This window comes from Adiantum capillus-veneris, chromosome 17 (genome assembly GCF_014529385.1).
Source record: "Adiantum capillus-veneris isolate H3 chromosome 17, ASM1452938v2, whole genome shotgun sequence".
Taxonomy (NCBI): Eukaryota; Viridiplantae; Streptophyta; class Polypodiopsida; order Polypodiales; family Pteridaceae; genus Adiantum; species Adiantum capillus-veneris.
Window position 1 is genome coordinate 98633599 of NC_140947.1, and position 14938 is coordinate 98648536.

General features: G+C 45.0%; 1 protein-coding gene across 2 annotated transcripts in view; it reads left to right on the forward strand.

Moving 5' to 3' along the window:
* Positions 1-1217: 1217 nt before the first annotated feature.
* The window catches only part of LOC147437764 (uncharacterized), a 38753-nt gene continuing 25032 nt past the window's right edge, over positions 1218-14938 (forward strand). The window contains exon 1 of one of the 2 annotated variants that reach the window (XM_086487236.1): positions 1218-2264. In XM_086487236.1, coding sequence (XP_086343362.1) covers positions 1274-2264 — 991 coding nt within the window. In that variant the 5' untranslated portion in view covers positions 1218-1273. The remainder of the gene's footprint in view (positions 2265-14938) is intronic. The other variant, XM_086487238.1, reaches the window with a different exon arrangement.

Genomic DNA, 14938 nt, shown 5'->3' on the forward strand with positions numbered 1-14938 from the left:
TCCCGCTCACCTCACAAAACAAAACCCTTTTAAAATTCTCAGTTGCATGGATAGATAATTTGATAAGCAATTAAAATCCAAGAACTCCTTGTCTATGGATGTGGTAATATAGCTAAACATTTGGTTCATTATAAGGTCTTCTTACACGTTCATGGCCTTCTAATTTTCTCGATTCGGTCCCCACCATGGTGTAATCCGTGATCACATTGACAAACTCATGACATAGACAACAAACACATCATCGTTTAGAAAATCTCAAATACACATTCCCTTGAGATTGAAAAATACAACCCTCAACAAATCTGAATGGAAAACTTAGTTGCCAATATGTGGGTGTTGCATTTTGAGAGGAAGCTAGTGCAAAAAAGTCCTCTTAAAGATGTAATCACGTCTCGCTGTTGTTTACATTATGAGATCCCCAACTTCTATAGTTCCCATACATTTCCAATATAAGGGGACATGCATACTACCTTGGTTGCTTTGGTCTAGCTTGGAAATGGACCAGATGTCCCCTTACTCATTGGACAAAAGGTTTGTGCTTCCTAACAATTTGCATTTCTGTGTAACAATCTCTCGTCTTGCCATAAGAGTAAACTGTGTCTGTGTGCGTGCGTGCGTGCGTGTGTGTGTGTGTGTGGAAGTCCTCTTTCTTCCAACGAACCTTGAAACTTCTCTTCTCTTCTCCTCTGTGTGTGTGTGTGTGTGTGTGTGTGTGTGTGTGTTTTGATTGTGTGGTGGTGTCAAATATGTTTTCATCATGTTTGAACCACTCATGTAGCTCTTTACCAAAAAAGGCAAAGTTGGTGAATTGTAAAACCAAAAGGAATAGATGGGACATGTTGGGCAAAGGTAATGCTGGGGAAGGATAGAATGCCATAGGCTAGAATGCATGTTGTTTGCCACTTTGCTCACCTCAACTCTCTCTCTCTCTCTCTCTCTCTTAGCACGACTAGAGTTCAAGCCTCATCAAGTAGATCTTTGAGGTCTCTTGGGATTGTTCTTATGACGTTAAAGAATCCTCTTCTCTTCTCTATGCCTTGTATTTATTCTCGTACAAGCTCCGCCGCCCCCCCTCCCGGCCAAACCCACACACACACACACACCCTTCTCAAGGTCCCCCTTATAGTCAACACCAGGTTATGGTCAATCATCAGGTAACACGTGGCGACTATCGGGGGCCAGGGTTTGTTGCATGGGGCGCCCCAGAGTAAATATTCTGAGAGCAGTATTCGCCCCCTTTTCCCACATCCCGCCCTCTCTCGTCCACAGCACTATGTCTGAGGACTCCATAGCTTCCGACTCTATCTCCTGCCGGACCGAGGCAAACGCTCCCTCCCTCCCCCCTCGCAAGCGCCTTCTCGCGGGCCTCAAGCAAAACGGATGGTCATCCCCCTCATCGTCTTCATGTGCTGCAGCTCCCGCGGAACCCCCTCAGATAACCGAAACCCTAGCTCATACTTCCACAACCAAAGCTGACAACCTTGATCAAAACTGTGCGGATGCAGCGGATAGAGGCTCCTTGCAATCACTGAATGGTGCCGCGGAGAGCGTGGATTCTCACAATAAAGGCCAGAGAAAACCCAAGCGACAGAGAACTTCTCCTCCCATGACCATGAAGAAATCCAGCAAGAAGAAGAAGAAGAAGATTTCTTTAGAAGCTGGTGAACACGTCCAAGATGATTCTGTTGATGATGTCAAGGCCTCACTGGTTTTAGATAAAATAAAGCCATCCATTGCGTTATCTTCTTCCCCTGATAAGGTAAAGGATGAAGCTGATGTGGATGCTGTAGCTTCTAAGATTTCTTCGGTAGTGGAAGGGCACTCCATAGCTTTGGTTGAATGTGAAGTACCCACCACTGCCAATGGAGATGCATCACCTGAGCATGCCGTGGATTTGAAGTTGGGATCAAATCGTGGCAGTGTACTCAAGGAGGAGGAGGAAGTCACTTGTGATGAGGCTCGTAAGCCTAGCAGAAATCCGGCCAGTAAGATTAAGAAGGGAAGTAAGACGGTGGCTACAGCAAGCGATACTAAAAAACGTAGGAGAAACCCTAACAGACAGAATCACAGCAAAAGCAAGGAGACTGAGCATAAGAAGCACGAGGTTCAGCGTCACAAGATGTCACATGTGCCTCTACCCCTTGCTGATGAAGAGCTAGCACGCCAACTCCACCGTGCTATGAACAGCTCTCCAAGGATTGCTCGCTGCCTCAACCATAAGGACGAGAGGCCTTTGCTCACGTCTAGCCACAAGCATTTTCAAGGTAAGCAATTGTTTTTCTTTTGATGTGATTTATTGATAATGGTTCTTATGAGATCATTAGGAGTTTATTTCATGGGCTTTGCATTCATAAGTAAAAATTTTATGGGCTTTGTGTTCATAACTACAGTTTAGCATTCATGTTGATGTACCGTGTAGGAAGGTTTCTTTTAATATTGCTGGGTAGAAGCTGGATATTGTCAGGGCAACATGCTCATCGACCACCTGGCTCTTACAATGTTTAGATTATGCAGGTCATCGTTTTTTTTGGGTGGCATTATGTCTCAATTAGTGTGTTTTATATCGGTGGTAGTCTAAGCAGAGTTCGATGGGGTGAATCTCTATCTAATTCGTTTAGAACTGAAAGCTGGTTTTGGAGTTTCTTTTTTACAAGTTTTACTCGTAAATTTGGACGAGGAGGGCTTCTTGTCTTCTTGATGGTGGTGCGCAACCCTCGTTGTAAATTTTTCCTCAGTTGCACATACAAAGGGTTTTGTCCTTGTCTCATGAATGTACTTTCTTTGCATTTGCCATCGCTGAGATTTGGGACCTTGTCGTCCCTCTAACTCTCTGCCTGTTGGCTTGTGCCCTCTTATATTGTCTACATAGCCTTGCCGTCCCTCTTTGTGCTCTTCGTTGTTGCCTTGGGCTCTGCGTGCATCACCTGTAGTGCTGGCTCGTGCCCTTGCACATGAGCACAACCATTGTCTGGTAGGTGTAGGCACTCGGGAGTGTTTCTATGTAGTTGCATTAGTACCCAGCCTAGGGATGTACCGGCATGTGAAGCACCTCTAATAAGTGACATTTTCGCCACCAATCAAGTATTGGCATTGCTCGACCCAGCTTTAATTCCATATAGAAGTGACAAGCACCAAGTATCCGGAGTACCTCAACATTCATGACGTTTTTGCACCATCAGCCTATTAGTACCCATGGCGTTTTCAACACACAATTGTATATTAGCCTCGTCGTACCAGATCACACCACAACAGAATTCAGCACAAGCATTGTCAGATTTCAGCCCCAGATCCACAACGTTTTTGCATCCTAGATCAGCCTTGTAGATTTCAGCCAATAGCATTGTCAACACTTGCAGATCCCATTAGTTCCACTAGCATTTTTTCATTTCAGCCCTTATCCTCAAAGAACCAAGCATCTACAACAAGATCCCATCAGCTCTTGAGAATCTAGGACCATTGTATCAGCATTTGTGCAATCTAAGGCAAATATCTCTCTAGCGATAGAGAGGGGGGGCCCTTGGAGGGGGATTTGGGACCCCATCCGGTGTTGGTTCTCTCTCTCTATCACTCACACAACCTTCACTCACAGTATCACTCCTCTCTCTCTAGTCTATTGCACATCTTTCATGAAGTAAAAGGAACCTTGAGTACGCACTGGGCACTCATCCTTAGCATTTACCATGAATCACTTCCGTTGCACATCACAACAAATAACCTTATGACTTAGGACAATACTGTCACATGCACATCTAACCCTATGTGTATGTGGACAAGCTAGCTCCTATTTCAAGGGTTAAGGACAGCCTAGGAAGTGTTCTAGCACCCTTGTGAGCTTGTACGCAAGACATGCATGTCCTCGAACTTTAGATTAGTTTCGTACCCTTTGATTGCACATGAGCACAACCAGTGTCTACTAGGTGTAGGCATTGGGGAGTGTTCCCATATAGTTGCATTAGTACCCGGCCTAGGTATTTATCTGCATGGGAAGCACCTCTTATTAGTAGTGCATCAACTTATTAATAAGTGACATTTTTGCATCATTTTAGAAATCGTGGGATTTTTAAGTCGCATTGCCCGACCCAGCTTTTATCCCATATATAAGTGACCCTAAGGGTCACTTCTCAACGATAAGTCAGTACCCTCAGCACCCGTAGTACCTCAGCACCTCTAGCGTTTTTGCTAGCAGTTCCGCCACGAGTACCCATGGCGTTTTTGCACCATCAGCCCGCAATTTAGATCAACCCTAGCGTTTTCAGCCGAAGCATTAGATCAACCAGCGTTTTCAGTTTTCAACCCATCGTTTGACGTTGACATCGGCGATAGCAGATCAACCCATAGTCTCGTCGCAGTCGTAGATCCCATTCAACATCCCTAGCTTTTCGCATTTTCAGCCCTTAGCCTTGCAGATCCAAGCATCTACCGCAAGATCCCATCAGCATCTCAGCGTCTAGGACCATGGTATCAGCATTTGTGCAATCTAAGCAAATACTTCTCTAACAATAGAGAGGGGGGGTCCTTGGAGGGGGGTTTGGGACCCCATCTGGTGTTAGTCTTCTCTCTCTCTCTCTATCACTCACAAAACCTTCATTCACATTATCATTCTCTCTTTTCTCTCTAGTCTATTGCACATCTATCTCAAGAAGTAAAAGGCATTTAGTTAAAGGAATCTTGAGTACGCACTGAGTACTCATCCTGACATCAAAGTTACTTGGAACGGGAATGGGGGGCTCCGGAACGGTACTTGAACAGGGAGGGGGATACCGGAACGGAAACGTTGGAACGGTCCACAAAAAAAACGTTGAAATCAGCCTCAAAACAACCTATAAGTTAGTAAACAACTATAAGCCAAGCTTCTAACATCTAGTTGCACAATTAGAATCATGTTTAGGTATGTTTCAACATGTCGCTCTGCGCGTTAGACTTTAGTGGTTGCGGATGTAAATTGTAATGAGACACCTCATAACATACTAAGCGCATCACAAATAACATCATCTAGGAAGTGCAAAGATTGAGGAGTTGAATAGACAAAAAGATGGAGAAAAAACACCATGACTATACGTTCAAGCGTGGCTTATAAGACCAGCCAAGGTGCTACAAAAAGGTGAGCATTGAGAACTCAAAGAAAAGATAAAGAGTCTAGGCTCAAGAGTCAAGACTAGCCACTAGGGACTTGAGCTCAATACATAGATGCCAAAATGGAAACATGTCAAGGCTCAAGGACCACGAGCCACTAGCCGGGCAGTTTGTAGTGGAGGCGTGGAGATCATGGATGTTATCCCAATCCTCATCCGCAACAAGCTCGTTCGCATCATCCACCTCATGCAAAAGTTCTGTAGATCTACCTGCTTCCCCAGGTACCTCAACTCTGCCACCATCTCCCACTGTAGAAAGGGATCTGATACTTTGGATGCATACTTGCAAAGCATACGCAAGCTTCCACTCACAAATGCAAGATCGTTTGCTTTCTCCACGGCAAGTCGGTTTCTCTTCTTGGATGCCCCGTGGTTGTAAACACTCCGCAATTGTTGCAAGCTAGAGGAGCTAACCGCTTGGCTGAGGATGCGGATAGCGAGTCGTTGAAGCTCTAGGCCATATGAGCCATAGTCCTGCCACCACAAAACTGGGGAGATTTTGGTGCAATCAACTTGGGCATTGGCAAGGCCAAATGATCCTCGCATACGCATATCCCTGTACATAGCAAGCTGATCCTTGATGTTGTGGCGTTTGTAACAGACTTGGAGACTCCAAGTCAAGAATCAACCGCGACAGCACCAAATAACCACTTCAAAACAATTCACAGATCACAATAGATTTGCACTGGCCCGACGGAGTTCCGTGCCTAGAGATATTGGCCCCAAAGACTGGCGCCCCTTTCGGTATTTCTTTTTATATTAATGAGTTCAAAGTACAAGAGAGTGGGTCGGGATTCACTCTCAGACTTTGTGTCCAGATGCTCCAAGAAGTGAGGCCCTCACCACTAATTTAAAGGTTACAAGAGATGTCCAAAAGCAGAGCCCCAAAAGTTTCAAATCAAAAGCAACTGCTCTCTCTCTCTCTCTCTCTCTCTCTCAGAGAGTCAAACTTGAAAGCAAAAGCATTCTCTCTCTTTCTCATTGCGTAGAGAAAAGGCAAGATTTGCGTCGCTCATCATTTTTTTTTTTAATAAAAGCCTCCGCGATTTTCAGAAATTAGGGTTTCTTGCAGAAATTAGGGTTTGCAAGAATTTTAGGGTTTTTGGCTGAAATTAGGGTTTTTGTTGTCCGCCACGTCATCACTTTGTGACATACCCCCCTCTTGAAAGCATTGTAATCGACCGCGATTACGCCTGCAAAACCGACAAAAGCCATAAACCGCCTTAGCAGACAGTGACTGTTAGTACCTACGTACTAGGAACACACATCTAGCACATGTACAAAATCGACAGTCACATCACATGACATCACCAGACATCACAGGACATCACATGACATTCAACATTCATTTGGATCTTAGACCATGATTTACCGGCAATGTAGCTAGCAATCACATCTAGGTCTAATCGGGACCTCATCGATGTCCGATTGACTAACCCCTATTGCAACCATGTCTATTCGAGATCAACCAGACCAAAATGCTGCAGTCATTTCGGCTATCAGTTCCTGCACTCAAAAGAAGTCAAGAACAAATCAGTATCATTATCAGGAATTCCATTTCGTAAAGTCATCCAGTAGAATATTGTCAGCTCTCAGTATCCGTGAAGCTCAAAGAGACATCAGTGACTTTAGTATCAAAATCAAGGCATCTGTTGACAAAGGAGCGAAGTACCTCCCCTCTTGTGCATCTCACTGCACCAAATCTCCGGCCAAGCTGAATTCAGGGTTCCGTTTGGAGTAGACTATGCTAAACCAAAACATCGAGGTAAAGTTTCACAATCTGAGGAGTATCTGCTAGGTTCTCCTCCTCCATCCACTTTGCATCAAATGCAAGAAAGTTCTTGAACTAAACCAAGAACCGCCTTCGGACTTTACCTTTCTTCGTATCGTTATGTGCCAAAATCTGCTCAGGAACAAGGATCTCCTCGTTTTCTTCCACTTTGGGTTGCTCATCAGGCTCCCCATCATCAGGCACATCACCCTTAACAGGTTTCAAGAGACTCACATGCAATGCATTGTGAATCCTTCAAGTATCTGGCAGTTTCAATCGGAAGGAGATATCATTTATCTTGTCAGTGATCTGGAAAGGTCCGTAGTATCGCATACTAAGCTTTGGAAAAAGCCCTCTCCTTTCCCTTTTTCTTTCGTAGGCGTGCCTTCTCAAAACGTAAGAGCACCCAATCATCCTCCTTCAATTTCAAGTCGCGACGATGGCGATCCGTTGCCTTTTTCTGTCGTTCTTGAGACTCTTGCAAAGTCTCGCGAACCTTGGCAAAAGCCGTATCCAAATCTCGCGAATATTCATCCGCTTCAAATATCTAATCTTTCGTGCTTAGGAAGGATGGAACCTTCGCAGCACTTTCAACAATCTCACATGGCGTCTTCCCCGTCGAAGAGTGTATCGTGTTATTGTAGGCAAATTCCACCAAAGGTAAGTTCTTTTCCCATTGAGTCTTCTGATCCGAGATACAAGACTTCAATAAATCTAAAACCACTGAATTGGCAATCTCAGATTGCCCGTCAGTCTGCAAGTGGAACGATGACGAGAACTGCAACCGCGTGCCAATGCTCTCCCAAATTGCCTTCCAAAACAAACTCATAAATCGGGGGCTCTGTCTGAGACAATCGTCTCAGACGTGCCATGTAATCGGAAAATCATCGTGATCATTCTATGTAATCGGGAGATCAAAAATGAAATCCATTTCAATACTTTCCCAGGGACAGGTGGGTATGGGTAAAGGGTGTAACAATCCCTGTGCCTTATGCCTGTCAAACTTGACCTTCTGGCATACTGCACACAACTCTTCCACGTCCTTTTTGAGTCACGGCCAAAAGAAGTATCTCTCTACCGGTAGCAATGCTGCGGTGACCCGCAAAAGGTGGACAATGGCATTCAGTCATAACCTTTTCCCTCAACGGCTGTGTAACGCCCTCAACGGCTGTGTAATGCACAACATAGTCTTTCTCATCAAGTAGCCTTCCCAAAAGGAGTATCCAGCTACTGTCTCCCCATCCCGTATCCGTGTGAAAATATCTTCAAAATCTGTATCTGTGGCATAGTGATCGACCATATCCTCGAAGCTCCTATGATGTATCGCAGAAATAGCTAGAACCAACGGCTTCCGAGACAAAGCAACTGCCACTACATGCCTCTGTCCCTGCACATAGACAATCTGGAAGTGAAACTGTGACAAGATGTTCGCCCACCGCATCTGCTTTTTCGAAAGCTGCTTTTGTGACAAGAAGTAGCGCAAACTCCGATGGTCTGTAAAGACAGTAAAATCCGCTCCGAGTAGGTAATGCCGCCACTGAGTAAGAGCATGGATAACCACCAAAAGCTCTTTCTCATAAATCTGTGCTGTCATCTCCGGCCTAGAGAACAATCGGCTCTCGTAAGCAATGACATGGCCTTCTTGCATCAAGACCGCACCCAGACTACGACCATAAGCATCACAAAATACTTCAAAGGACTTCTGCAAGTTCGGCAAAGTCAAATTTGGTCTTGTAGTCAATTTCTCTTTCAATGTCTGAAAGGCAATCACCTCTGTGGATCCCCACGAGAAAGGGATTCCTTTCTGTATCAAGATATGCAAAGGGGAAGCAACCTCTGCAAACTTCGAATGAACCGTCTGTAGTATGAACACAGTCCCAAGAAGCTTTCAACTTCATGGACATTCTTCAAATCGGGCCAATTACGGATAGTGTCTACCTTGGCCGGATCCATTTGCACTCTTGTTGCTGAGACAAAGTGTCCCAAAAAAAAAAAAGTATCTCTGAAGCATATGATCTCTGTGTTTTTCTTCATTCTTGGAGAAAACAATGATAGCATCAAAGAAAGTGCCAACAAATAGACTGTACTCTCGAGAAATCCTGTCCATCATCCGGTTAAATGTCGTAGGAGCATTGGTTAAGCCAAAAGGCATTTCCAAAAACTCAAATAACCCAAAAGTCGTTCGAAAGGCTGTCTTGTAGACGTCTCCCGGCGCGATTCGGATCTGATGATATCCACTCTTCAAGTCAATCCTGCTAAAGCACGAGGATTCCTGTAACATGTCGAGAATATCATCAATCCTAGGAATCGGAAATCTGTTCTTGATGGTGATTTCGTTGAGAGCGCTATAATTGATACACATTCTCCAAGATCCGTCTTTCTTCAAATCCAACAACAGTGGAGGGCAATACGGTGAAGTACTATGCTGGACAAGACCCTTTTCCAAGAGGTCTTGGTCATCCGAAGATGGTTCCAAGCAGCTCGAGCCTCGTATATCTCATTCATATTCTTGCGTCAACCAAGAAGAAATAAAAAGCTTCTTAAATTTCAGCCATTTAACTGGCGCAGTCTTATATAAAAGAAGCGTGGACCACCAAGTACGAGCATTCTCCTTAAAGTAAGAGGCAGCTCTCCGAATGTTGGAGTGCTCTGATTAGCGTCCTCCCGCGAAAGCGATGTCAAAACTGCTGTATAAAAGACAAAGCCTTCGAAGCATCTGAGTATCCTGAAAAAGTATCAAACTTGATCGAGTGGCCACCTTCCTTAAACTCTCGGACTTTCTTGCTTTTATCTTCGAGAAAGTCACATTGGTTGGCTTTGTAAAAATTCTTCTTGTTCACATAGAAGTTTCCATCATCAGAATCTGAGCTGTTTGTAGACGAGTCCTCAGTAGAACTGTCAGTCTCTGGGCGAGATTTAGTCTTCTTTGCCTTTTCTTGCCCTTTCCGAAGCTTTGTTTCTTGCTTCGCTTTTTATCTTTTCTGTCTTCTTCGCTCGAATCTGAAGAGCTAGAAGAATTGTCAGAAGAAGAAGAAGAAGAAGAAGAAGAACACTAACGACCCAAATATCCCGGGAAGTTAGTGCTTTTCTTCTGCTTTTTGCCGTGCTTTTTGGCTTTCTTTTGCGTGTCAAAAAGCTGAGCAAGCTGCGCATCAACCACCTCTTCTAATTCCTTCTCTGAATATTTCTTGTGAGCAGAAGGTTTCTTGAGAGTGGGTGGAGTGGTTTTCTGCCAGTGCTCATGCACTTCTTGAAAAGAAGTCTCGCTCATATATTTTGCAAATTTTGGGTCCTTTGCAAAATTGAGCATCATCTTCGTTGCATCGCCGATCAATTGACGACGCTTCATCTCTCTTTGCTCCGCCTGAGTAGGCCGAGGTGGGCCATACTCTTTGTCTGAATCTTCGTTGTGATCCCAGCTCGCATCTCCAGATGCAGAGGGAGTCGACTGATCCTTGCGTGAAGCCATAGGTGCCGCGGAAAAAAAATTTGGGGATCGGATTTCCCGTAGAAGAGAAATCGGTCGTGCTCTGATACCACTGTAACAGACTTGGACACTCCAAGTCAAGAATCAACCGCGACAGCACCAAATAACCACTTCAAAACAATTCAGAGATCACAATAGATTTGCACTGGCTCGGCGGAGTTCTGTGCCTAGATATATTGGCCCCAAAGACTGGCGCCCCTTTCGGTATTTCTTTTTATATTAATCAGTTCAAAGTATAATAGAGGGTCGGGATTCACTCTTAGACTCTGCATCCAGATGCTCTGAGAAGTGAGGCCCTCACCACTTATTTAAAGGTTACAAGGGATGCCCAAAAGCAAAGCCCCAAAAGCTTCAAATCAAAAGCAATTGCTCTCTCTCTCTCTCTCTCTCTCTCTCTCTCTCTCTCTCTCATTGCGTAGAGAAAAAGCAAGATTCGCGTCGCTATCATTAAAAAAAAAAAAGCCTCTGCGATCTCCGAAAATTAGGGTTCTTGGCAGAAATTAGGGTTTCTGTTGTCCGCCACGTCATCACTTTGTGACAGCGTTCTTCTCGATCAGAGTGAGACATGCTCGCAACTCAAGACCTCTTTCCATTGCTTGTCCACCTCCCCATCATGCTCCTGTCCTGCACCTTGAAACTCTGGATCCAACACAAAAGCCGCACCATGGAGAGGGGAAGCATAGGAGTCTCACATGCGAACAAAGCTGGCTAATCTCCTCAAACCTGTTTGCATTTGGCTCAAGCGTTTGGAGGGTCTCCACCATACGATCCACGGTGTCCGGTGCAGCGGAAGTGAATAAGGATTTGCGCGGATCTAGTACTCCGCCCACAAACAAAAGGGACACTTTGCTTCACTTGAAAGAACTGAAGTGAAATTGAAAGAAAGAGAGACAAGAGAGAGAAAAGAGACGACATAGGGATGTCGGGTCCCAACCCTCAAGGGCCCCCTTGCTCTGTTGCCAGAGCAAGTACTTTCTTTATTCTTGCACAAATGCTACTATAATGATGCTGATGCTAATGGGTACTGATGCTGGGTGGTACTGAGGTGACGAGGTCTATGTCGAAGACGATGATGTCGATGACAAGTATTGCTTGTCTATGTCGTAGACGATGATGTGAGGATTAGTGGTGCTAATCCTATAATTACGACTTAAAACTTCATACTTAAGATCAAACTGAGACTCAAGACACTGAATGTGTGTTTGATTGATTGAATGAATGCTTGAAAACTGTGTACAATAAGCTCCTTATATAGGAGATGAAGAGACACAAATGAAAAGACACGTCTCATGGTGAAGAGACGCGACTTTAGACGTAAAGACACATCCTTTTGGCAAAGAGCTGCAACCATTGGACGAAGAGTCGCAACAGTAGAGCGAAGGGGTGTGACTAGTCGTCGAAGGAGTGTGGCTTTTGGCGAAGAGGCATGTCTCTTGAGCGAAAGGTCGTGACCATCCATGTAAGGTGCAGCGGAATGAATGTTGAACTTTGCTCAAGATGAGTGCTCCGAATTGTGCTCAAGGTTCCTTTTACTTAGGGAAGGGAGAGCCTTCCGTTCCTTTAGTGAGAGAGTGCAATGGACACAAACATAGTGGATGAACACTGTGAATGAAGGTACTGAGATTGAGAGATAGAGAGAGAAGAGAATACGACACCGGAGATGTTGTCAAACCCTCCTCCAAGGGCCCCACTCTCTATGGCGAGAGGGGTCTACTATTGATTACACAAATCTCTACAATGCTTGGACTTGCCGATGATGTCGACGGGGCGACGAGACGGGCTGAATCTGAAAATGCTAAGGGCTGAAATCTGCAAATCTTTATCTGCTGAATTTTTGACTCTATGTCGATGACGATGTCGATGGCGACGATGCGACGACGACGTGTTGAAAACGCAGATGCTGAAATCTGCGTTTTCCGGTCTGAAACTGTAAACTTTGTCGGATCTGATCGTGCGGCGAGGATCTGCTGCGGGAAGGTGAGATCTGTGAGGTTTGGGACTTGTTCTGTTGTGTCTAAAGGCTGAAAACTGAAAACGCTGGTCTAGGGGCTGGTTCTATCGCGATGGAACTGCAAAGCGCTGGATATCCGGCTGCTCCAAAAACGCTAGGGCTGAATTCTACTGCTGGGGGGAATCTACTAATGCTAGGGCTGCTATGCTGTCGTGAAGTGGTTCTGTTGCCTTTGCTAACGCCGAAGCTGCTCTGCAATGCAAAAAATGCCAAGGCTGATTTGTCTTGCAAAAAACGCTAGCTTTGATGCTGTGTTGCAAAAACGCTAGGCCATGTTTGGGGGGGGGGGGGGGGGGGGGGGGGGGGGGGGGGTGGGTGGTGCTCTTCTGCTAGAAAGTGCTAGCTCTGGTTTCCTTATATTTACAAACTTAGTAAATTTGCCCTACCTAGTTTCCAACAAAAGTCTCTTAAAAATAATAAGTGAAAAATGTCAAAAATAGGGAAAATAGGTCTATGCATTGTACAAATGCTACTGATGGGTTTTGACTGGAATCTGATGGTTATGCTGTGTGCAACCAACTGATATGCATCTAATCTAAGTGTCTGGACATGCACGGTCTGCGAACAGACTCACAAAAGTGCCAGATCACTTCCTATTCTAGACTGACTTGACTGAATTAAACCCTCGTCATGTTGTAGCTTGTCCACGGACACATAGGGTTGGATGTGTCACGTGACATCCCCTCCTTTTCAAAGTGAGGTACTGGTACCGAACTGTATGGCGTCCAGGGAGATCGCCAATTGCATCCGGAATCCTGGAAAGGACGGCCCACTATGATGTGTGGGTCCTGCGATACTTGAACTTTATAAAGGTCTGCAATGCCTTCTTCTTTGGGCCGCGTCGAAAGCGACAGTCATCTTAAATGCTTCCACTTCGTCTATAGTCATGCGTCTACCTTCTTCAAGAATCTCTGAGCACCAGAGACGTTGTAAAACCCTTCTCCGAAGGCCCACTCTCGTCGGCAAGAGTGGTCTACTATTGATTGCACAAACGGGTACAAACTGAATGCATGTGACTGATGCATGTCTAGGCTAGGTCGATGTTGACGACGGGGATGACGAGACCGATCTAAGGGCTGAATTTTGAAGCTTTCTAACTGCTGTCCAAAAACGCTACTGGCTGAATTTTGCGGCCGTTTTGCTGCTGTTCCAAAAACGCTGATGGCTGAGATTATCTGACACCAAAACGCTGATGTGGGCTGGTTCTTGCGGGCTGAAAACTGATGGTCTTCATCTGCTGAAAATCGCCATGGCTGAGGCTGTAAATCTGGAAACGCTATGGCTCCTGAAAAACGCAAGGACTGCAGATACTGGGCGATGCTGGCTTGGATAAAAAACGCTAGGTCTGGGGGGTCTCCTTCGGTGAAGCTTGCTGATGAAAACCCCAAGGGCTGAGGTTGATGAAAACGCTAGGCTAGGGGAGTCTTCTGCTTGGGGGGAAATCGCCACCAAGGGTTCTTGCTGAGAAGTTACCTGTTGAGCGATGGACTCCTGCTGCCTCTTCTGCCAATTAGTGCTAGTCTAGGTTTGCTTATACACAAACTGTTGACGTGTCAAAGCCTAAAGAATGGAGCCAACTTACAGATATGGCCGAGGTGTCTAAACTGTCACAAAGTGATGACGTGGTTGCTCGAGAGTAAAAAACCCTAACCCTAATTTTTGCCAGAAACCCTAATTGTTAAAACCCTAATTTTGGAAACCCTAACCCTAAAACCTGCAAACCCTAATTCTGGAAATCCTAACCCTAAAACCTGCAAAATCTAATTTTGAAAACCCTAACCCTAAAAGTTGCAAACCGTAATTTTGAAAACCCAAACCCTAAAAGTGTAGAAACCCTAACCCAAACCCTAAGAAGAAGCAACAAAAGAAGAAGAAGAAGTTTTACAGACTTACAAAGTCTTGACGAGTGGCCTATTTTTAAAGAAGAGCTCCCACCAACTTACGGGACCTCGTCCGATGGGGCCCAAGTGACATAAAGGCATTAAAAATAAAGCAGAATACACTCAAAGGACTTTGCACATCAAAATATGATGACGTGGCACGTGTACTGACATTCCGAAATTCGCGGCGGATTTTTAGGGAAATCCCGAAATTTTAGGAAAGTGACTTTTCATATCGAAAGGGTGACAGGGAGCATCGATAAGAAGTATTCGACCATCCAGGAACGGACATCTCTGATGTGTCATAGGATGGGTGACATAGAGCATTGTGAAGGAGATTGTACCGTAAGTTCGGTAGGAAAGGACTAGGTGATGGGTTTCGTGATGCGTCACAAGGTGGGTGATGGGGTTCATCGGAAAGGGAATATACATAATCGAGAGGAAATCCGAACTGGAAAAGAGGAATACGCGTAAAGACGCAAGCACAAGAATAAATATGGGTTTTGAGAAGCTTTTCTTTAAAAGCGAAAAATTTTAACGAGTTTTCCGGGAAGAGCAAACGCTTTCCTACGAGGAATCTATGTCTGCATTGCATTTGTGCATGTGGTTGCATCCAGGGACGCTTGGAAAGTGTTGTGAAAAGCATTGTTTTAAACT